The sequence below is a fragment of the Drosophila ananassae genome, chromosome XR (assembly GCF_017639315.1).
Source record: "Drosophila ananassae strain 14024-0371.13 chromosome XR, ASM1763931v2, whole genome shotgun sequence".
NCBI lineage: Eukaryota > Metazoa > Arthropoda > Insecta > Diptera > Drosophilidae > Drosophila > Drosophila ananassae.
In genome coordinates, this window is record NC_057932.1 from 12294022 (window position 1) to 12318435 (window position 24414).

Below are 24414 nucleotides of genomic sequence, written 5' to 3' on the forward strand. Positions count from 1 at the left end.
ATAGAAGCCGTCCATGTATTAAATGATGCGACAGAGGAATCCCATTTTGAAGAAGACATAGAAAGTGAGAATCTTCTGAATGAACTGGATTCTATTGAATTGTCTAACATACACCTTGTGAGATGTGCAGCACACACTCTTTTTTTTAATCGGTTTATTTACAAGTTTCAGTACTAGGCATACGGTGGTAAAATAAGGGAAAGTAAAATAAAGGGAAAGCTAGTGGAAATTCGATAGGATAGTGGAGGAGTCCTGGTTTCCTGCGGTAATGCCGCGAAGCTTTGCTTCGCAGGGCCAGGTTTGGGGTGTGTGTCACCGCTCTAGGGCTCGCTTCGGGCTGATCTGGCGACTGCTCGTTGTCTTTCGAGTCGTCGCAGCTCCTTCATTGCAGTTACGGCAAAGCTGCACACATTGCTCCAGGCGTCGGCGTCCTCGATCATTCTTCTACCTAGAAGCTCCGCCATCGTCATACCTCCGAGAAATTCGTCCCTCGCTCCGGTAAAGCGCGGGCAGCTCAGGACGATGTGTTCCGCCGTTTCTTCAATGCCACATCTAGGGCACCTTGGGTCCTCGTCGTGACCAAACCTGTAGAGGTAGCTTCTAAAGCAACCGTGGCCGCTTAAGATCTGCGTTAGCCAAAAATTAACTTCTCCATGCTTTCTCCGCATCCAGCACGAGATGTTGGGGATTATTTGGTGGGTCCACCGGCCCTTGGTGGATTCGTCCCAGCGTCTTTGCCAGCTAGCCATGCTTGCGGCCCTGGCGTCTCGCTTCAGCCCCTGGCGGTGGCCTGCTGGGTGCTCCTCCCTTTGATCTACCAATGCCTCGTAGACAACTTTTGCTTCCGTTGCTAGCAAGTCTATTGGCACCATGCCTGCGATGGCGAGGGCTGCGTCGTCCGAGATGGTGCGAAAACCCGAGCAGACTCTCAGGGCGCATAATCGGTATGTGCCTTTCACACCTTTAACGTAGGATTTTGTCTTTGCGGCTTCCGCCCAGACTGGCGCTGCGTACAAGATTGTGGCTCTGCAGACGGTCTGTAGAAGGAGCCTGCGTCCTTGCTTTGGGCCTCTGCAGTTTAGCATCATTCGCGCCAGGGCTCTGGCTACGTTTGCCGCCTTCTTGTTGGCTTCGATCAGGTGCTCCCTGAAGCATAGCCTCGTGTCGATCATCACACCCAGGTACCTAATCGCTCTGGAGGATTTCATCACGTGCCCGCCAAAATGGATTGTGGCCGTCTCCACTCGCTTTCTGCTAGATATCAGGACGGCCTCCGTTTTTTGATGTGCCAGGTTCAAGCCGGCTTGGGTAAGCCACTCTACCACCCTTTCTATAGCCGCGTTGCAGGAGGTCTCCGCCAATTGGAGAGTCTTGGCAACCACCACTATCGCAACGTCGTCTGCGAACCCTATAATTTGTGCCCGTTCCGGCAGTTCCAGCCTTAGCACTCCGTCATACATGACGTTCCATAGTGTCGGGCCTAGAACGGAGCCTTGCGGGACCCCGCAGGTGATCACATGCTCCTGGGTGCCAGCAGTGGTATCGTACCTAAGGGTGCGGTCGCTGAGGTATGACTTGATGATTCCCACCAGGTTTGCGGGGATGTTGAGGTTTTGAAGCGCTTCGACTATCGCGTCCCACCGGGCCGTATTGAAGGCATTTTTGATGTCCAGCGTAGCTATAAGGCAGTACTCCTTGCCTCCGCCAGCCCACCTGGTCCCTTCGATGGCCTTAGCCGCGATCCGCTTCACCATGGATATGGCGTCGATCGTGGATCTCCCCTCCCTAAACCCGAATTGCAGCGGGGAAATTTCTCCTGCGAGAGTTATGGCGTTCTGGAGTCTTCGGAGGATGCATCGCTCCAGGGCTTTACCTGCGTGGTCTATCAGGCATATTGGCCTATATGACGACGGAACCTCCGGCGGCTTGCCCGGCTTGGAGAGGAGCACGAGGCTTTGCACTTTCCACCTCCTGGGGAAGACGCCCTCTCTTATGCAATTGCTGAAAACTTTAGCAAAAGCAGCCGGGCACGTTGCCATGGCCAGCTTGATTACAATATCCGGGACTCCATCAGGACCTGGAGCTTTGCCGCTCTTCATCGCGGCCGTGACCTCCACGATCTCCTGGATGGTTACCTCTTGGAACGGGACTGGCATCGCCGTCTCGCTCTCTGCGACCTGCGCATCGTAGTTTAGCGTTGGGAAGAGGTGCTCTACTATATTCTCCATCGTTTGGGGTTCTCGTGGTGGTAAAGGCTTGGCTTGCTTGGCCTTCTTGACCACCGGTATGCCGTTCCCCACGGGTCCTGTTCAGCGGCGTCGCACATCTCCAGGAAACACCGTTTTTTTGCCTCCTTTATAAGGGTTTTTAGAGCTCTCCTCTTGTCGGCGAACTCCTGCCGTTTGGGCTCGAAGTCCGGTCTTCCCCTGGCTCTTTGGTGAAGCCTTCGAGCTCGGAGGCATTCCCGTTTCGCCTCGGCAATCTCCGCCGACCACCATAGGACCGGTTCATGGTGTCGGGAATGGTTTCTGCTGAGCTTCATGCTAGCTCGGCATGCCTGCTCCACCGCCAGCATTACATGTTGCGCACCGTCTTCCGCGTCTCCGATCGGGTCTTCCATCCTTATTCCTTGCGCGAACCTTTGGGTGTGCAGCGTCGCTGGGTTGAACCTTATAGGTCTCGAGCCTGGCGTTTCTCTTGCTCCGTTTGAGGTGTCGCAGATAATATATTTGTGGTCACACACACTCTGTGCGCAACTGTGCGTATTTGATGTGAACAAAACAAAGGAGATCGCCGATAAAATAAGTGCCTGTCGCACATTATGTAAATCGCTGCGCACTGAAACATATTCATAGGTAAGTTATAAGTTATAAAAATGTATTATATATGCATAATATTTAACAAATCTATGCAGACGTGTCTTAATTGAGAATTAAAAAAACATACCATCGCTCGACGTTGCTACGAGGTGGAATTCAACGTATTTAATGCTAAAGAAATTATTGGATTTTCTGGCAACGCAGTGTAATATATGTGTAGAGGCCGATTGGGATTGGATCGAGAAGTACATACATTGACGCTTTTAATGACACATGTCAGGCAACCCTAAAGCTACAAGATAAAGATTTAGTTTATAGTGAGTTCTTCGTAGTATGGGTGGAACTAAAATTGAAATGCGAGAATAGCTACAGAGATAAGAGAGACAAAATTGATATCGAAGGAATATCGAAGTTGATATTCCCTTGCAGTTGTTTGGCAAATAAGATTATTTTGCCCAAAATGGAATCTGTACCAAGTCCCATCTTTCTAACTTAAAAAACACCAAAGTTATGCCAATTCCGATCGTTCTATGACAGCTATAGGATATAGTCGACCGATCCCGGCCGTTCCGATTTTTGTACTACCTGCAAGAAAAAGAAGGGTGTCCAAAGTTTGAACTCGATAGCTCTAAAACTGAGACGGACAGACAGACAGACGGACATGCTTATATCGACTCAGGAGGTGATCCTGATCAAGAATATATATACTTTATAGGGTCGAAGATGTCTCCTTCCCTGCGTTGCACACTTTTGACCAAAATTATAATACCCTCTGCAAGGGTATAAAAAACAGCATTTCGTTCATATGAGTTGAAAGAAGTAAGCTGTATGTCGTAGAATGTTTGAAATTTGGGTCCTGTTTTGTTTATGTTGTAGTTTTAAGAAACTTATCAAAATTGTCTTCGTCAAAAACTAATACTTGTACTAAACTAAAATCCAAAAAACATTTCATACTTATTATCGCTTTATAGCGCTCGAGACTCCTGTGCATGAAGAGATGTTTGCTTCACCAGTCCACCGCAACCGCATCCTCATCTGAAGAGAAGCCGCTGTTCTCGGCTTTTTTGGACGAGTTGCAGACATATTCAGAAAGTGGACAGGAGAAATCCTATTTCAACACAACTTGCCAAAATTTACGCTGACATCGGAAACTTCGACGTAACATTTGGTCGCTTGCCTTTAAATTCAAATATATTGAAATAAGCTGCGACCCACATCTTAAGATTCTGCATATAGTGGGTCGCAGCTTATTTCGACCAGCCCCTTGAAAAAAATTTGAATCAGTATATCTGTAAACTATATGAGGTAGTAAGATAATTCGAATGCAGATTTTTAGTTTTACTTTTCAACAACAAATATATGTTTCTATTTAGTTTTTAAAATTTTTTTTTACATTTATTAATAATATTTAAAGAAAAAATACCCCTGAAAATACCGCCGCAGCTTATTTCAACCAGTTCATTTTCAGCACTGCCATGATCATTGTTTTTCCAAAAACTTTTTTTTTTGTTACATCGGCTTACATTTGTTATTTACTGACTAATTGTGTTGGATTTGATCAACTATGTGCCTTTTTTTCGAAATATATAATTTAAATCAAATTGGGACCCCGATCCTCTTTAGAGAAGAGTGAAGATGTGCTCCGTCACTTCAAAAACGGACTTTCTCACACGAAAATTGCGGATATGGTTGCTCTAAGTGACTCTACAGTCCAGAGTATTATTTACCATTTTGTACGAGAGAACAGAACGCATGACAAGGGCGGAAAAGCCCCTAATAAAATTTTTAATGAGACGAACGAGCGTTATATTGTCCGAAAAATCCGGGTAAACCCAAAACTTTCGGCTCCAAAAGTTGCTGCCCAAGTAGAGACAGAGCTGGGCAAGTCTTACCACCCAAACCATCCGACGAGTTCTGCATAGCCAGGGGTTTAATGGTCGAATTGCACGAAAGAAGCCTTTCATTAGTGCAAAAAACCAGAAGGCAAGATTAAAATTCGCCATAGACCATATGAACAAGGACAAAACATTTTGGAAGTCTGTAATATTTGCAGATGAGTCCAAATTTAATATTTTTGGCTCTGATGGAGCAACCTATGTCTGGCGTAAGCCAAACACAGAGCTCCATAATAAAAACCTAAAAGCCAATGTTAAACATGGCGGTGGCAGTGTCATGGTTTGGGCCTGTATGTCGTCAGCGGGAGTCGGAAAGCTGCGTTTCGTAGAATCAACCGTGGACAAGACCCTGTACCTCGACGTCTTAAAGACAAATTCGGTGCAAAGTGCGGAGAAACTGGGAATCCAAAAGCAATTCCGATTCTACCATGACCCGAAACATAAGTCGGGCATTGTGCAGACCTGGCTAATATGGAATTGCCCCCACGTTATGCAACCTCCCGCCCAGTCACCTGATTTGAACGTACCAAAACATAAGAAAACCAGATAACCAGATAAGCAACAAAAAAGAGCTGAAGAACGCTTTGGAGGAGGAGTGGGTAAAATTAACCCCAGATATAACAAAAAAATTGGTGGATTCAATGCCAAAAGGGCTTAAAATGGTTATAGATAATAAGGGGGGCCATACTAAATATTAATTTTGTTGGTTTTTGTAATTTAAATTAGGTTTAAACCATTTATGAATAGCTGGTTGAAATAAGCTGCGACGCTATTTTTAGTTGTATTTTTCTTTAAATATTATTATTAAATGTAAAAAAAATCTTAGAAAATAAATAGAAATTGAAATATTAAGTTGAAAAGTAAATCTTAAAATCTGCATTTGAATTATTTTGATACCTTTTTTAGTTCACGAGACAATTAGCTTTAAGTTATTTTTAGGGTGCTGGTTGGTTAATATGCACAATTAATATTTCATATATATATATCGACTACCCACTGTCCCGAGAGTATTTAAAGAGTACACTTTATTTAAAGGGTGTTTACATTATTCAAGGTCTCGGTCATAAACCTAAGTGCTCCGAAATATGAATCGCCCGCTGTGCCTTTGCTGTACGCCGAAAAGTGCATATGTCCGCATACAGTCAGCACAGAAATTATTCGGACACCCATTAAGTTAAACTTTTTGTATTAATAACTCAAAAAATAAAAAAGGTAACAAAAATATAATTTTTTCTTTATACTTGTAGGGATTCTTAACACATATTTTAAACAAAAAATTTTTAATTTTAAACTTCTTAATTTTTTAATTCTTAATTCTAAACAAAAAAATTATTCAGACAGTTTTTTCTTTCATTAGGAACTACTTGTTTTTTTTTTATATTTATTGAGTTTTTAGTATTTGGTGGGTCCTCCTTTGGCATCAATGACAGCCTGTAATCGTCGACCCATGCTATTTATTAATTTTGATGTGTCAGTAGGGCTGATGTTTTCCCTTTCAGCCTGCAAAGCAGCTTTTAAAGTTTCCTTGGAGGAAATTCTGTGCTTCCTTATTTTTTTTCGAGAATATCCCAAACATGTTCTCTGGGATTTTCACCAGATTTAGTGACTGAGGAGGGGTTTTCAGCTGCTTGCAGTGGTAAATGAGCCATTCCTGCACTAAAAATGAGGCGTGTTTCGGATCGTTGTCTTGTTGGAACAAGAATGTTGATGGATCAAGGCCAAGTTTTTCAGCGCTGGGTATTAAATTTTCAGCCAAAATTTTTTTGCACATCACATTGTCCATTTTGTCATCAATGAACACCACCAGCTACACACCCCCAAACCATGACATTCCCTCCTCCATGCTTTACAGTAGGTATAAGGTTTTTCTCCTTAATGGCTTCATTGGGTTTTCTCCATACTCTGGAAGGGCCATCATGTCCAAAAATGTTGTATTTGGATTCGTCGCTAAATACAACATTCTCCCAAAAAGAAGACGGCTTATTCAAATGAAGTTTGCAAACTCCAATCTCTTTTTTTGTTGATCTCCGAAATAAAAGGTTTGCGTCGAGCAACTCTGCTACTTAATCCAGCATTGTGCAAGTAGTTGCGGACAGTTTGGGCCGAAATTTTCATGTTAGAAGCTTCCTCTATATTTTGGCGAAGCACTTGAGTGGATATTTTGGGATTTTGAAGGACTGTTGATACCGTTGCATTCTCAAAGAGAACTGATAATTTTGAATTCGTACGAATAATTTTTTTGCCGCATTTCAAGCCCTTCCCAGTCGGACTTTTTGGTGCTACCTTCGTTCCGCAGCATGCGTGGCTGGCATCTTTCGCAGCGTGAGCGCAGCTACCCCGAGTAGAGAGAGGAAATTTGTTCTCTCAACAAAGATTTTCCTCTCAAAAAACTTGACTTAGAAAAAATTTCAGCTCTCTAGGGACTTAGAAAAATTTTTGCGTGGGACTTTTAACTTAGAAAAAATTTATTCATGAAGAAATTTATGAATAATAGTTATAATTTAAGTAACGTATAATAACATAAAGTGAAAAAATGTGCATAATTGTAATTACTTAAAATTGTTTAAATTTGTGGCATACAAATAAAAGTTATATAAAATAAAAATTACAAAATAAAACAAAAAAAATTTAAAAGGATGGGATTTACCCCATACTATAAATATTAGAAGGATAAAAAAGGAAAAAAAAGGTAAAAAAATAAAAGTAAATTATTTAACAATAATTAGTGGAAAATTAGTGAAGGAAAATGAGTGAAAGGGTTGCCAGTGCGTGGGCGATAATTGTCAAAGCGCGGAAAATCGGTTGCATCCTACAAGTGTGGCAACTCACTCACCCCATTTTTCCTGAAGTTTCTCAACGACGCACGTGTTCCCAAAAAATGTAAGTATTTGTCTAATTAAACTAATCATATTTAACATCTAAATATAATATTGTAGCTAGTATTAACCGAATTCATAATTATTGCGTAGAACTAATTTAAAAATATTGTTAAAAAGGCGTTTCTTCATTGGAAAGTTATTATTCCTCGTCACATTGATTTTATATATGTATGTATGTATGTATGTATGTACATACATATGTATGTATACCAGCAAAAATTAGCTTCTTGTCAAATTTGTAATTGTCATTCATTTGTAAGTGTACTATTAGTCACATAATGAGTGGATTAGTGGTATTAAAACAATTCCATTTTCATTGAGAGGCATATTTAAAGCAAATTTCAGAAACTGAGTAAGTTTCAATCATGGCGTCCACTTCAGAGTCCACTAAAAGAATCCCTATTGCTGAACTATCCATTGGTACAGTAAAAAAATTTCTTCTATTCTTAAATTGCTGAGCCTTTATGTAGCAATTGCCATCTATCAATGCGAAATCAACAATTTGCAATGGTAGTCCATTTTTCAGGCAACAAACATTGTCCGGCATTGTTTTGGATAATGTGTAATTCGTAAAATTATATTGAATTACATTTCCAAACCTATCTACTTTGGTTCCTAAAACCCTATTTTGCACTGAAGGAATTGGCAATGTAAATTTTTTAGCCAACTGCTCTAATATTTTATTTGGTTTCCTAACACACTTTTTCACTTGTTGCAAAAAATTCTCAAACTTATATGCAGTAAAATGAGTTAAATGACCTTGTTCTTTAATACAATCTACTAAATGCAGAACATTGTGTACATTGTAAGTTAAGGATTCCACTGGGTAAACAGTAGTGAAATGTTGAACAAAATGATTCAACATTTCACCGGCAACGTGTGTGTGGGAGGCGTATTTTTTATCCAATAATAATCGATACGCACAGGTAAATGTAGCAAAATGCGTGTAGCACTCCTCTGAAACGAAGTTTTTTAAAATTACTAGTCCAGTGTAGACTGCAAATTGCCTCAATTCAATGGCTTTCCATCGTGGAAATTCGTCTAATGCTCTAGGCTTTCGTCCAAATTCCATTGGAATAAATTCTTTGAGACTAATCAATTTTTCTGATATTTGTGAAATATTTTCCTTCCTCAACCTAAATCCCTGAGTTTTACCTTCAATAATATACTTAAGAATTTTTTTGCAAACTCCTAAGTCAAGCAGGTGCATGGGATCTAATGGAAAAGCCGCGATCATGTCAATATCTAATTTCTCAATTTCTAAAGATAAAGTTCTAAATATCAGGGAGTGGTGGTCAGGGTAAACCCTGTTTCTGAAATCCTCATTGGTCATTAATGTACCTACACTTTTGGAAAATGTTGTTACGTGATTAACCCTTTTCCCTACCTGAGTACACTTCATGCACCCATTCAAGGCATTCGTCCCAAGTGTCCCACACATAAAGGCACGTGCCGGGGCATCACAAACAAAAGAATTGATTTTTACTTTTACCTGTTTGGTACCTATCACAATGGGGTTTATCTCGGATTCCTTAATTTCTGCTACAAAATCATGTAGGTATTGGTTAACATTTGCCGGCTTTGAGTTACCTGCATATGACCCTATCATAAATACTTGGGAGTTTTGAAGGTTTTTAAAGAAACCTAAAATTGGCCAAACACACGTTTGGGAACTTTTGAATAGAGGCAGCCCGTCAACATTGACATCTAATAGTAGCTCGTTTTCATCCAATAAATTTTCTTCTACTGCTTCAAGGTATGGCTTCAAACCAATATGGGTATAATGGCCTGGAGTTACTGTTCTAATAGGTGCTTTCTTATTTCCTGCTGATAATAATCCCTTTTCTGAAGTAGGCACCTGAATATTTTCTGATTTTAAAATTTTAAGTAATTCTTCTAACTGATGTCTAGTTACATTGCACCTTCTGTACCACTTTACTAATTTACTCTTTAATTCTGACCTATTTGTATTGTATAGTTCAAATTGTATCAAATTGTATAGTTTCCTCTAGAAGTTGTTCTTGCTCACTTTGTCCTTGATTCTCGCCACCCAATAACTCACTCTCCGTCCTTGCTTCCAATGCAAATTGTTGGGCTACTCGCCTTAATGTTCGTTTAGAATATCCACTCATTTTGTTGTTTTTAAAAAAACACTGGATTGACACTAGCACACTTGTACACTCTTTCGTCGCAAAATGAAGACTGATAGATATTGGTGCTCTGCACTCCTTTTTGTACTGTTTTAAGCGCCTACCTGCATGTACCTGTGCACTGCTTATTTGAAACATTAATTTATTACCTGGTATTATTACGGAAATAACCCTTTTTGGCAAACCCAAATAACCCTTTCATTATTTGTTTTCTTTATTAACTGTTAACTGTTACAATAGTATTAGTACCTGGCATATTTTTATGACTTTTATGACATTATTATTTATTATATGCAGCTGCCATGGATCGCATTTTCGCCCTTAGCGACACACCTGCCAATTGCTGCTGCTCATCCTTGCAGGCAAAGGTAGACAGCCTTGAAAGTAAGTTTATTTTAAATTCTGACTTTTATAATTATTTTTAATGTTTTTTTGTATTTTTTTTTTAAAGAGAAACTGGATGAGATGCAAAGTAAGTAAGATTTAAATATATGTACATTAAAATATTAATCAAATTTCCACCTCTTTCAGAAACAAACATATCTATGAATAGTAAAATTCTTGCATTCATGAATCAATTTTCAAAGAATATGGGCGATCCTCAGCCCATATTGCCTCTAAATAATGAAGACGATATTCGGGCAATTGATACTTCTATTAAAATACGTAAGAATTATTTAATTTTTTAAAATTATTCTTAATATATATATTTTCTTTATTTTAGATTCCTCTGTTTCAATCCATATTAAATAAGGACATTGGTTCCAATTTGGAACGAATATTTTCTCGAGACCTCATTATGAGATTAAACTACAATGGGGAGTATGGGAAAATTAGTTTAAGAAAGTACGCGAATTTATGCAACGCTTTGTTTGGTTGGTATTTTTTGTTTTTGTTTTTATGTAATGTTTTATTTTTATTTATTATTCATTGTTTTTGTTTCCTTTTATTTAGAATCAACAAAGAAGGAAGGCAGGGGCTATGAAGACTTCATACGCTCCCTGCGAGATGGAATCAAAAGAGTGAAAAACAAAGTCTACAAGCAAAAAAGTAATAAGGAGACATCTTCATCTTCCGAATCCTTTTAATTTTTAAGCTATAATTTTAATTTTAGTTTTTAATTACTTTTTTGTTTTTTTTATATAACTTTTATACTATTTTTTTATTTTTTATTATGATTTAAGTGTAAATACTTTAAGATGTTTAAGATAAGTTGACTTTTAATAAATATTTAATTAGTTTTTAATTGAAAATATGAAAAGAAACATTTTAAAAATGCATTTTTTATTGAGAAAAAATCAATGGGTATGGGCAGAAAAAGCAAAAACAAAAATCAAAAACAAAGCAAAAAGCAGGGGAAATTTTTTTTGAAGCAGAATTTCCCTAGTGGAAGGTTCATACCGTTTTCCCATAGCCGGGAAGCGTGGGCCTAATGGAACTCAAGCTGCGATCCGCGTGCATTACGCGCTTGCGGAACGAAGGCATACATGAAAAAAGCGGCCACGCCAATGTAAATTGGAATGATGGTTTTCCGCAGATGGATGTGCGCCGCGAGCATCATTTGCTATCGCGGGATGTTCATTTGGCAGTTGCAAGGCCCGACTGGGTTGTTTTGATTTTCTTTTTATATATATGTTCATAATGAAAATAATTATTTTTTTATTTAATAATATGGTTTAAAAAACCCATGTTTAATAGAAAATATGAAAAATACTGGCCAAAATTTCTTACTTTCCCGGATATAGGCTTTCATTCTAAATATTTTTAAGTGTCCTAATAATTTCTGTGCTGATTGTATGTATATGTAACACGAGTGGACCTTATGCATGTCCATATACCTCCGCCTAAGCGAACATATGTAGCTATATACCATAGCTTGCAAATCACAGTTTACCGTTTTTTCCTTACGCTCTGTTCGCAAGACCAACCGAAAAAAAGCATGCCGTTTCGGTTTCTCTCTGAGCAGCAGACTTTGTTTCGGTTTTCTTTTGAACGAATTACGATGAGCCGATCATGAAACTCTCGTCTACCGAACATCGCTCAATGAGAGATTCGAGTGACGCTCGCCAGAGAGAGACTCAGTCAAAGACCGATTGACTGAAAAAGTCAGCGAAAAAAATCTTTTCAATTTCAAGCAAATTTTAAACGTGAATTTTTCCAATTTCAAACTAATATATTGATTATTTTAATAAAAAAACTAGAAAGGAAAGCTAACTTCGGGCGGAGCCGAAGTTGATATACCCTTGCAGTTCAGCCGCTGTCCGCTAGGTGGCGCCACGCATCTTATACTATTAGATATATAGCGGATCGTATATAGTCGGCCGATCCTTATGAAATTTGGCATATTGAATTATTTTGCCCAAAGAGTAATCTGTACCAAGTCCCATCTTTCTAACTTAAACAAGAAAGGAAAGCTAACTTCGGGCGGAGCCGAAGTTGATATCCTTTCTTATATACTACCTGCAAGGAAAAAAAGGATGTGTGCAAAGTTTCAACTCGATAGCTCCAAAACTGAGAGACTAGTTTGCGTAGAAACCGACAGACAGACAGACGGACAGACGGACATGCTTATATCGACTCAGGAGGTGATCCTGATCAAGAATATATATACTTTATAGGGTCGGAGATGTCTCCTTCACTGCGTTGCACACTTATGACCAAAATTATAATACCCTCTGCAAGGGTATAATGAACCCTTGGAACACACTTGGAAAAACACTAAACGTTTTTGTTGTGCTATTACTAGTTTTTAATAGCGGCCAAATGAATTAAAATTCCAGAGTTCAACTTCAATCCAACTTTAGTCTTTATTTTCGAGGGTTCAACCACTAACCATACAACATATAGACTTCTCATTTCATACAACGAAAATGGACGCAAAAATTTCTTGCGACAGGCCCCCGGAGGCCCCAGAGAGAATCTTACTCTCATTCTTACGCTCATTTTTACGCTCATAATCTCATTTAACTTTTTTGGTTGTTCAGTCGCAGAGAGGCGCATCATCAAGAAGGTTCTTCTGCGGTTAAACCGATCTTTATATGTATGCGTGCTCACACATTCACACACACGGTTTCATGTGTGCGTTGGATTTCGTTTTGAAACCAGCTAAAATTTTTGATTTTTGTAACTTTACAGGCATGCTACCCTAAGAAAATTGGGATAAACATTATACGCTAATGATGAAAAAAATATGTTTTACATATTAATATTTCAACCTATATTTTATATTTGTTATGGAATGCGATTAAGTGGTAGCTGTAAAATGTTTTTCACATATATATATGCATATGTCAACGAATGCATTAAAATTTATATATTAAGGTAGAAACAGGGTATATTTCAGTCGATTGCTTTTAAGTTGTTGTAGTTCTGCCAGCGGATGGTGTTCCATACCCTTCTGATAGATGATTTTTGTGGAGTGAGAATAAACAAAAACAGCTGATTTTTTGTTTCCGTGGGCATCAGTAGGGTATGCAAGAACCATGAAAATAACAACAGTGAAATTTGGGTTTTAAATAAAAGCGACTGAAAGATACCCTGTTTCTATCTAAGTACAATGATTTTTAATTGTTCGTAAATATATAAATACGTAATTTCGTAAATATATATGTGAAGCATTTTACTGCTGCCATCTAATCGTATTCCTAAATATGTATAAAAAGTATGATATATAAAAATATATAATATAAAATATAATAAAATTTTTTCACACTCCCAACTCCCATTTTCTTAGGGTAGCATGCCTGTAAAGTTACAAAAATCAAAAATTTTAGCTGGTTTCAAAACGAAATCCAACGCACACATGAAACCGTGTGTGTGAATGTGTGAGCACGCATACATATAAAGATAGGTTAAACCGCAGAAGAACCTTCTTGATGATGCGCCTCTCTGCGACTGAACAACCAAAAAAGTTAAATGAGATTATGAGCGTAAAAATGAGCGTAAGAATGAGAGTAAGATTCTCTCTGGGGCCTCCGGGGGCCTGTCGCAAGAAATTTTTGCGTCCATTTTCGTTGTATGAAATGAGAAGTCTATATGTTGTATGGTTAGTGGTTCAACTCTAACCCAACTTGCAGTCGCTCCAATCAATAACAAAATGACAAGTGGCAAAGCTTACCCTGCAGTACCAAAAAATCACTAAGGAAAATATTCCTCAACGTTAGAGAGGGACACACTGAGAAAAGAGTGAGATGCAACGTCTTTAAAAACAATAGAAAATGCAAAGACAGTCGATGAGAGAAAAAAATTCAGCAGAGTAAGTAAAAAACTCAGCAAAGTAAGTGAGCGGAGAGGGAGAGTATTTTTCCGAGGTTTTGTTTTTGTTCTTAGGCAGATAACCCTTTGCTCATTATTCGGGAGGCCCTACGATTTTTGTGTTTGGAAGACGGGCGCGATGGCAATTAACTGTTGTTTCCAGACCTGAAGCCGATAGAGAATAAGAGATAAGGAATGTCTCAATCGTTTCGCTCAATAAATACCCTTTAAATGCAAATAAAAATTAAAATGTATTAAATATGAGATGAATAGAAAAATGGGAAGGGATATAACTGTGGTAGACATTTTAAAATATTTTTTAAGATTCTTTATATAGTTTTAATTAACATATAAAACATATTTGAATTATATAAATAATTATTTTTATATTATATATACACATGTCATATAACATAATATAATTTTTTAAAAACAATTTTTTAAGAAGAAAATATTAATAAGTTAATACATTTTGATGGCCCAGTGAAAAGTGCATTCTTTTAAACGCGAGCATACCCGGTGCACTGTATGTATGTGGGCACGCGCCAAAATTTTCGATTTTGTTATTGCTTTTGTTTCATCATTAGCATTTTCGGTCATTTATCGGTTTATGCCTTGCATTCTTTTTTTTTTGCATAGGCGAATCAGGCTGCTTTTTAAGTGTTCAGTGTGTCACACAACTCAAAAGAATTTTTTTTGGATTTTGGAAAGACATATATTAAAGGTAAGTACATAAATAAATATTACATTAATATACATATAAGTTAAATAGTGAAAACGTAACATTTGCGTAATGTGTGGGTTGGCAAGTAAATTGTCTATTTATTTCAATATGAAGTTCATCTAAGTATATTTGTACAAAGTACATTTACTTAACTTAACCTTGTTTGATAAAATAAATAGGATTGTTGCTTAAATAAATGTTGTTGCGCTACTTGGAAAAGAAAAGGCTATAAATGCACATGCGCAAATGCAACTGAACTTTAAGACTTTTGATGCACCGCACATTGGTTCCGAGTAGTCTTAAAACGTGAAGCAGAATCAGTGTGCACAGCATATTAAAAAAAAAAAAAAAATTCATTAATTTATTACTAATTTTTTATTTTATTAATTTATACGTAAATTAATTTTGTAATTATTTTTCCATTTTTATTTTTGTATGTAAAACATTTTTTATTCTAATAAAAAATAAATAAATAAATAATATAAAAATAAATATTTATTGAATAAATTAAAAAAAATTACCAATGTATGTATATGCGATGCCTTTTTTTTTATATTTAGTTAAAAACTTAAAAAAAATATGTTGAGCAAACGGCAAATGCGTAGGCTCATTAGGCAAGAAAGGGATATTTTTAATAGGAACGATTGTTTAGGAGAAAATAGGGAAACTGAGAATAGGGATATTATAAATAGAATAGAATAAATAGAATTTTCAAATATCCCTAGTGCTAGTGTAGAGGACTCCAGTTTAAATACTGAATTGAGGAATTGGTTTATAAAGCAAAAACCAACTAGGAGTTGTGCTATGGATTTAGTGAATATACTAAATTCTCATAGCTTAAATGTGAGGCCTTTTTATAAATCAACTTGCTTGGAGAAACCCAATATGGCAGAAATAGGCGGAGGATCTTATTTGCATATTCGGTTATCCAAGCAATTAAATTCATTAAATTCATTTCCAAACTTGCCAGACGTGCTTAGCATTGATGTAAATATTGACGGTCTTCCATTATTTTAAAGCTCACGAAATCAGTTGTGGCCGATTTTGTTAAGAATTAACAATATCAAAACCCACCCAATATTGCCAATTGGTGTTTTTATGGGCAATAACAAGCCCATTCACATCGAAGAGTTCTTAGGGAAATTTACGTCTGAGTTGTCCGAAATTATAAATAAAGGAGTCACCATTTCTAATAAGAAAATGAAAGTAGAGTTTAGGGCAATCGTTTGTGATGCTCCTGCACGAGCATTTGTTACGGGTACTCCTGGACATACATCGAGCAACGGATGCAGTAAATGCATCCAGGTAGCTCGCAAAGTTGATTCTGTTTTGACGTTTTCCACAACCTGTGCTGAACTGATAACAGATGAAGACTTTCGTCGCAGAAAGTACCGCTTTTGAAAGGATGGGTGTTCAAATGGTGACTCAAGTTCCGCTAGATGGCATGCACCTAATCGAATGGGTGTCATGCGAAAATTTTTAAATAGATTAAATAGAAACCAATTAAATGATAGGATTTCAAAGGAGAATATTGGAAAGATTTCGGGAGCTTTATTGTCAATGCGAAATCACATACCTGTGGAGTTTGCAAGGAAGCCGCGATCGTTACTAGATCTTCCACACTGGAAAAGTACCGAGTTCAGACAATTTCTATTATTCACAGGTATTGTAGCTCTTAAAGATACAATACCAAATAAAGTTTATTACGTCTTTTTATTATTGCATTGTGCGTATCGACTTCTTTGTTTTGATAATCAAAGAGAGTCGAATATTGCGATTGCGCAAAATATGTTAAATTTATTAGCATGTAAGAGATACTGTTAAGCAAATCGGTAATCCGATTTCAGAATCATCTTACGGATTTGAAAATTATTTACAAATTTAAAAAAAACTGTCCGTAAACCAACTCAAATTCTTCTGCAAATAAATAGGAAAATATTAGAAGCAAATTGGAATGGGAAGAAGATAGGATTCACCTGAAAGGTAGTATTTTACCAAAGGGATGTTGTCTTAGTAGTAGAAGTCCAAATAATTATTGTTTTTTAGATGGCAACATCCCAATACATATTGAAGATTTTGAGAAAGAGTCAGGTGAAATTTGCATAGTAGGTAGAACATTTTTAAATATAACTAGCTTCTACGAGGAACCTGTTAATTCATTAAGTTTAGGAATTTGTTTAGTTAGTTTAGAATTGTCCGATTTAGAAAAATTCAAAGTTACCGATAGGATTAGAAAAGCGGTGGCATTACCATATCAAGGGGATATGGTATTAGTTCCATTTCTCCATTTTTAAGTGTTTTTTTTAATGCCAGGAGGTGTTTAGTCCGTAGGCGTACTTAAGTACGAATCGGGCATATGTTGAGCGACGGCGCTTTGCATATCTTACGAAGATTCACCCACCATGGTTCGCAAACAAAAAAAAAACAAAAAAAATTGGCATTCGTATATACATACATTGTATATAAATAAACTTTTATAATAATAAATCAATAAATATAATTATTTTACCTAGATGGAGAAAATTATGAAGGACAATGGTGCCGTTCCCCGTAAGTATAACATAAATTATAAATAACATAATAAAAACTATTTCTATTCAACAGAAATGGATGCCATAGAGGATTTGAGGAATGAGGTTGCTCAACTGCAGCGGTCTGTGGAGCAACTTAAGGATGCAGTTGCTGCACAGACTGCATATATAAAAATATTAATAAAAAATTCGGTAGATGCGACAAAAGTGGATGAGTGGGAGTTCCCAATTCAATCACCAATGGAGCTCCTTAAAATGGAAGGAGATATAAAAACTAGGAATAGAGGCATATTCGTAAGTATTAAATATTTGGAAAAAATGTTTTTAATACCCCTTGCAGAGGGTATTATAATTTTGGTCAAAAGTGTGCAACGCAGTGAAGGAGAAATCTTCGACCCCATTAAGTATATATATTCTTGATCAGGATCACCTCCTGATATAAGCATGTCCGTCTGTATGTTTTTACGCAAAATAGTCTCTCAATTTTAAGCGCTGTTCTAGCCGCTGTTTCCAACATTTTTATTACAAAATTGATTCGGCTCCGCCCGAAGTTAGCTTTCCTTTCTTGTTTTCTAATGTTTAGTGTTTTTTACAGGTCCAGAAGCTGAGGAAAATACTCTCCGAAACGAGCCTTTCAAAATCGATCAAGAAGGTGCTGAGTAGAGATATAATATCCACCAACAACGTGGATGGAGTTAGTGGAAAGGATGGCCTCAAAACTTTTAAAACTTTCTTCCCAATTTTACTAGGTAAGAATAAAAAAATAATTTTTAAAAAATAATTATTCTAATCAAAAATGTTATTTCAGAGGCGATTTCTCTTGTCAATCCGGCGGTACTTCCAGAAAGACAACTGCGACAGGCCTTGGCACTGGCGAAAAATGCCGAAAATAAAGCAAAATATAAGAAAAAGAAAAATAATATAAGTGTAATAGAAGAGGAAATTGTAAATGAGTCAGAAAATTAAGAAAATAATGATTAGATAGTAAAATAAAAATAATTTGAAATAATAATTAAGAAATGAATGAAATTATAATTAGAAAAATAGAAAAAAATTAAATTAAAATTGGAATTATGGAAATAAAATTAAATTCAATGTAAAATAATCGTGGTTTTAAATTTATTTGGAGGGTTCAAAAATTTATTTGGGTATTTTTCCTTTTTTTTCTTAAGGAACCTCTTCAGGAGTTTCTCGAGAAATTCAAAATTACACAAACACAGAAATACTCGCGTAATTTTAAAGACTACACTTTCATTTAATTACTTAAAATAATTACTCACTATTTAACACCATCTTTAACCGATATTTTAAGGGATATCTTGACTTTTAAAACCGAAAAATGAAGAAATAACGGACCACGGAAGGGAACGACTTGAACGTACTCGATCTTGTGAACTGGCGGAGAGCGCAAGTCCGAATGAGAGCAGGTGGAGCCATGGCATGGTCAAAAGCCAGGCGCTCCTTCCACTGAAAGAGAGAGAGTATGGTGGGAGAGGGTGGAGGCTGCACTCCCCAAAGGGAGAAAACTGTTGCCTTTAGGAGAGCCAAAGTTTGGGAGCAACTTGAAGCTGAAAATCCCAATAAATGATCTCACCAACGATTTTTTTTTTAAATTTCTTAAAGACCTTCCTTGGGATTTCTTTGCAAAAAATGACCAAGGAGTTCTTTGACGAGTTCTTTGCAAAGAATACCAAACACCTTCCCTAGGATTTCTTTGCAGGAATTCCTGGGGAAATTCCCTAACCAGTTAGGGAGAAAATTCCCCAGGTCACCGATGCATAGGACATCCCATACAAAAATTCGTTAACGAATTTCATATACCAGCACTGGGGAATTCCTCATGTATGGTGAGCAGGTAATAGAGAGTTCCACAAGGAACTCCTCAACACTGGAACTGAAGGGTAGCAATATGAACGCACACAAATGCAAGATTTGCTAGTGTGCAGCAGCTCTACAAAAACGCTCCCCAAAGCGCATGCGTTAAAAATACCAGCAAAGCGCATGCGAACGGGGGAGAAGTAAACAAAACCCAAACTGCCGATAACCCGCCGCCGCTACTCAAATTTATAATATATGTAACTTATTTTAAGCAGCTTCGCCCTTTTCTGCTTGGCTCAACAGTTTTTTTAAAGACTTTCTATGAATTTCGCTATTCTATATTCTTCGCTATATCTCTGCGTACACCCCAAAAAAATGTTGAATTCGAACTTTATACTCAAATAGTTCGGCCCAATTTACACATATTGACGAATTTTTTTTTTTTACATAAACTTTAATAAAATGTCTTCAACGACCTATTTTTTTTAGAATTAGGAAACAATATTTATTATTTCATTTTTAATTTTAAACATAATTCAACAAAAAGTGTACGCGCAAAAGTCTGCGTACAGCTGTTTCAACTTAAAATTTAGGTATTTTAATAACTAGTAGGGTATCCATTTCTTTTCAAAACCTCCGTTAAGCGTCTTGGCATGGAATCTACAAGATTTTTGGTCTCCTCAGCTGTTATCTTCCCCCATTCCTCCAAAATGACATCCTTGAGCATTTTTTCGATGTTATTTTATGTTTCCTTATTTTTCACTCAAGGAGATCCCACAAATGCTCAATGGGGTTGAGGTCAGGACTTTGTGGAGGTTTTCGCAGTTGGTTTTTTACGTTATAGAGCAGCCAAAGCTTTGTATTCTGTGAACGGTGGAATCGGAACACAGCAACGAATTTTTTTATTTTCAATTATTTTACTGTTTAGCCACTAAATTGATTGAAATAAAGTTTAGAATTGTTATGAATTGAAGAATTTATAGTATTTTCTTACTTTGGGCGGGATCAACAACCTTAAAATACCATTAAAATACATTTGAAAAACTGGCCCCACACTGTTTTGGGTCCTAGCTCAGAAATAAGAGGAGGCCCCAAAAAGCCCGATATTGCAGCTAATAGGTCAAAATATTGAGGGTAATTCCTGAAAGTTTCATAAAAATCGCTCCCTACGTTTTGGAGAAAATCGGATAAAAGTGGGCCAATCTCGTAAACGGCCCATACAAAAATGACCACCAAAAATAGTTTTTAATATTGTGAAGCTCTAAGAGGATGCCCCCATATGCACGGTAGTTGATGTATGCGGAATACTACTGTTGACACGCCCGCAACCTTCTCTCCAACCCCGCCCGCCCCAAATACAAATAAAATGTTAATTATTAATTTGAACTTGTTTTATATATTTTCTTTTTAGTTTTTAAGTTATTTTAATTGTTACAATGGCCGATCAGGCTTTTTCTGCATCTTCGGCTGGTTCAACTGCTGCTTGTTCAGTGACTGCTGGTCCAGTTTCTGATTGTCTTGCTGCTGGGTTCCGGGCCCGCCGTGGCCGACGTCCCGGGGCCCGTTCACCTTGCTCTCCCGGGGCCCGTCCGCGGGGCGCTATCGGGGCCTGTCCTCGGGGCCCGTCCGCGTAGGGCTCCCGGGGCGCAGCGACCACGACGTGGCACATATTCGTATAAAGCTACGTTCTGGAAAAATATTAAAACGTATGATTGTATTATACGATCGTATAATACTAAATAATGTATTCTTATTACTTACACAATTTTTGATGTATATCGACATCGTCTCAACTGTTAAATGGAAATGGGGAATGGCGCCCATTCAGTGTTGAAAATAGGCCAACACATGTGGCTGTTGAGCTTTTACAACATTGTGCTGTTAAGCACCTGTTAAGCATGTACAAATTTGAATACTTAATTCCATCGAATCGTAGGGAGCGATTTGAATGGAACGACCGGTATTCGATTAAGCAAAAAATTAGCTTTCTCGTGATATACCGTGCAAAATGGGGCATCCTCTATAAAGCGAGTTAATGGGGAAATTCAAATTCGATCATGGCGGGCTCCGTGTTGGGCAGCGTCAAAACATGTGATGCGGTTATGGGTCCAGTATTGGTCAATTGGGTTCAGAAAATTTTAAGAATTGATTCCATCGAATCGTAGGGAGCGATTTGAATGGAACGACCGGTATTCGATTAAGCAAAAAATTAGGTTTCTCGTGATATACCGTGCAAAATGGGGCATCCTCTATAAGGGGAGATAATGGGGAAATTCAAATTCGATCATGGCTGCCGCCATGTTGGCCAGCATCAAAACATGTGAAGCGGCTATTCTACTGACAAGGCTGGTTGTGCGCGCATAAAAAACAAATAATATAAATCAAAGTGAATCAACTTAAACTGACTTTTACTTGGGAACTAAATACGGAAAATACAATAGCGAAGTCCAGTTAAAGAATGGAGGAGACGTGTAGAACGGAGAGAGAATAAGTGGAAAGATGAAGCGGAGAGAAAGACCGCTGTAACTCATCTCCTTGATTTCGTAACTGTCCCGCGGTTCTTAGAATTTGAATTTAATTGTAATTTGAACACATTTTATGGTTTGCCATGGCACTCTAGCTGTTTTGACCATTCAAATAAAGTCATGCCATAGAGGTGCAGAAACATCGATGTTTTTCAAAATACATCGATGTTTTTTCAAATACATCGATGTTTTTTCAACAAACATCTATATTTAATATAAATTATTGTTTAATATAAATTTAAAAAAATAAAAAACGAAAAATATATTCAGAATTTATCAAACAAAAAACAACTTCATGAGATCAAACTTATTAATATTAACTAATTAATATCTAATATTATTTCTTAAAGTTTTCATAATTTTTATTTATGAACATTAGTTGATCGACGATGTCTGCCTTGAGACGGGTACGGCGATCGGATATGATTCGTCCTGCTTTACTAAAAGCCCGTTCCGACTCGCAGGACGTTGCAGGCACGCATAGATATTTTTTCACCACTTCCTTAATCGGATCCATGATCTTTGAACTCTCCTAAAATTAAAATAAATTTATTTAAAAATAATCACAATATGAAGTATAAAAATTTACCTTCCAGAAACTTAGTGGATCGCAAGTTTCAGTCTCGTTTACTGTCTCTGTATGCTGCCTGAGCAGTATAATGGCGTCTGATCGCGATGTACTTATATTTGTTTTTAACTTCAATAGTAGCGTAGTAAAATAAGTTGAAGAACCTGGATCATTTGGTGGCGTAGGCGTTTGCGACGCTGATTTGGATTATTCACGTGACAACTTTTTTATGGCACTTTGAAGCTCCTCTTCCAATGCATGACAAGCTTGCTCTGCATGGTAAGTCGAAAGAAAACCTTGTTTTTTAAAGTGCGGGTCTATTATTGTGGCAATCCTTGGAACCGTGCGTGTTTCATAATGCCCAAAACGCTCTTTAAAACGACCACTCAAAGAGTCAAAGGCAAGAATGGCTTCTGGGCTTTTAAAGATATTTTTGAATGACAAAACTTGTGTTTGCATTTCGCCAATCATCGGTATAACTAGCGACATGGTAGGGTACTTTCCGCCCGATATTAATTTGGTTGCCTTCACAAAGGGACGAAGTAAGGAACAAAGTTCTTTTAACACATTTATTTCATCAGCAGAGACAGGCGGAGGAGCCCTTGCAGTTTCTAGCAATGCAACTGAGAGGGCCTCTTTTGTACTCAAAATTCTCTGTATCATTTCAAAGGCACTATTCCACCTTGTGGGTACCTCCTGAATAATGCCAAGGGGGTCAGTAACCTTTTGTGCGTTTTTGAATTTTGCCATTGTAGTTGAGCTTCTCTTAATGAATGCGACAACTGTCTTGCACTTTGTCAGTAATGGTCGAATTATTTCCATTTTGAGTATTTCTTGAACGAGCATGTTAATGGAATGTGCAAAACATGTAAAATTTTTAATATCCAGATGTTCGCAAGCCTTCTCATGGTTGGGTCGTTGTCTATAACAATACTTATAACTTTATTTTGAAGGCCCCACTCATTTAAATTCTACCGAATAGCATCTGCCTCATTCATTGCTGTGTGATTGGTGGGCGTTACTAGACCCGCCGTCGATAGGACTGCTGGACTGCTGGACTGATAGGACTGATACCAGCTCGAATTTTTTCGTAACGAAATGACAGGTTACTGTTAAGTATGCTTCATTTGCACGTGAATTCCTTCCATCCGTCGTAAGGGCCACATACTGTACTCCTTCGAGCTCACATTCAACGTCCTTTCTCAAGTTAGTGTACAGCTCAGGTAACATTGTGTCTCTAAAATAAGTTCTGCTCGGCATTTTATATTTCGGGTCCAGGTGGTGTATTAAATCCCGGAAACCTTCGTCGTCAACTATAGAAAACGGTTGCACATCGCGTGCTATCATGAGCATTACGTATCTGTCCAGTTTATTTTTCTGGCGGATAAACTGCATTCCGTTGCACATACTTATCCAACCCCGGTGACTCATTATCGGTTTCGAAATTTTTATAATTCGGATGAATATTTTTTAGGTTTGTCGTATTTCCCGACATTTTCAAAATTTTGCCACAGTGAAGACAGGTAGCCGTTGCATTGTCCTGATGTTTATTAAAATGCTGCCACACATTGGAGGATTGCCGCTTCCGTTTGTAAGACGGAGCTTCGTTTTCCTTTGTTGTACCTTTAAATTAAAAAATATAAAATATAAGATGTGTATACGTGTATGTGCTTGCAGTTGAGCTTTTATGATCTGTGCAGTTTTCAAGTACTTACGATTTAAGAACTTATCCATCTTTATAAAACACACAGCGCCAACCAATCGCATGCCCTATAATTGAAAGTAAATGGATTAAACGTTATAATTAATATAATAAAAAATAAGTGACAAATTACAAACCTATACACTTGTTTATTGCTCCTTCTTCTTCTTAAAGTGATGGTACCGAAACATCGATGGTCAAAAATAAACATCGATGTTTTTCATTTTTCCAAAACATCGAGGTATCGATGTTTTCTGCACCTCTACCATGCCACCAACTGCTGCACAAGTTCCCAATGAAATCGTAGAAGCTCTCTGCTTAGTGAATATTTTTCAAAATGAAGCAAGAGACTTGAAAAAAAGAAACGACCGTGTTTGGGAAGATGCGAGTAAGATCCTGGGGGAAAAAATCAATCCTCAAACATTGAACTTGTATGTTAGAATCAAACGACACAACATATTGGACCAAGTTAAGAAACGGTTTGGAATCCCCGTTAGTTCGAAATTGCCACTTAATACCACTCACGACTCTTCTGTAAATAGTACCAGC

At 37.5% G+C, this 24414-nt stretch overlaps 1 protein-coding gene and 2 long non-coding RNA genes across 3 annotated transcripts; 2 read left to right on the top strand and 1 right to left on the bottom strand.

The window, feature by feature from the left end:
- Positions 1-6895: 6895 nt before the first annotated feature.
- On the top strand, positions 6896-10388 carry LOC123257584. The gene is made up of 2 exons (XR_006507716.1): positions 6896-7594; positions 10041-10388. It is a non-coding gene; the product is annotated as an uncharacterized LOC123257584 (long non-coding RNA).
- A 6846-nt stretch (positions 10389-17234) lies between these two features.
- On the top strand, positions 17235-18218 carry LOC6496693. Its single transcript, XM_032452016.1, has 4 exons — positions 17235-17271; positions 17326-17546; positions 17848-18001; positions 18061-18218. Exons 1-4 carry the CDS (start codon positions 17235-17237, stop codon positions 18216-18218), a joined length of 570 nt encoding a protein of 189 aa, XP_032307907.1.
- Positions 18219-21865: 3647 nt separating this feature from the next.
- LOC116655051 lies at positions 21866-24209 on the bottom strand. Its single transcript, XR_004310192.2, has 3 exons — positions 23879-24209; positions 22185-23786; positions 21866-22127 (listed from the first exon to the last, which is right to left on the bottom strand). It is a non-coding gene; the product is annotated as an uncharacterized LOC116655051 (long non-coding RNA).
- Between the last annotated feature and the right edge of the window lie 205 nt (positions 24210-24414).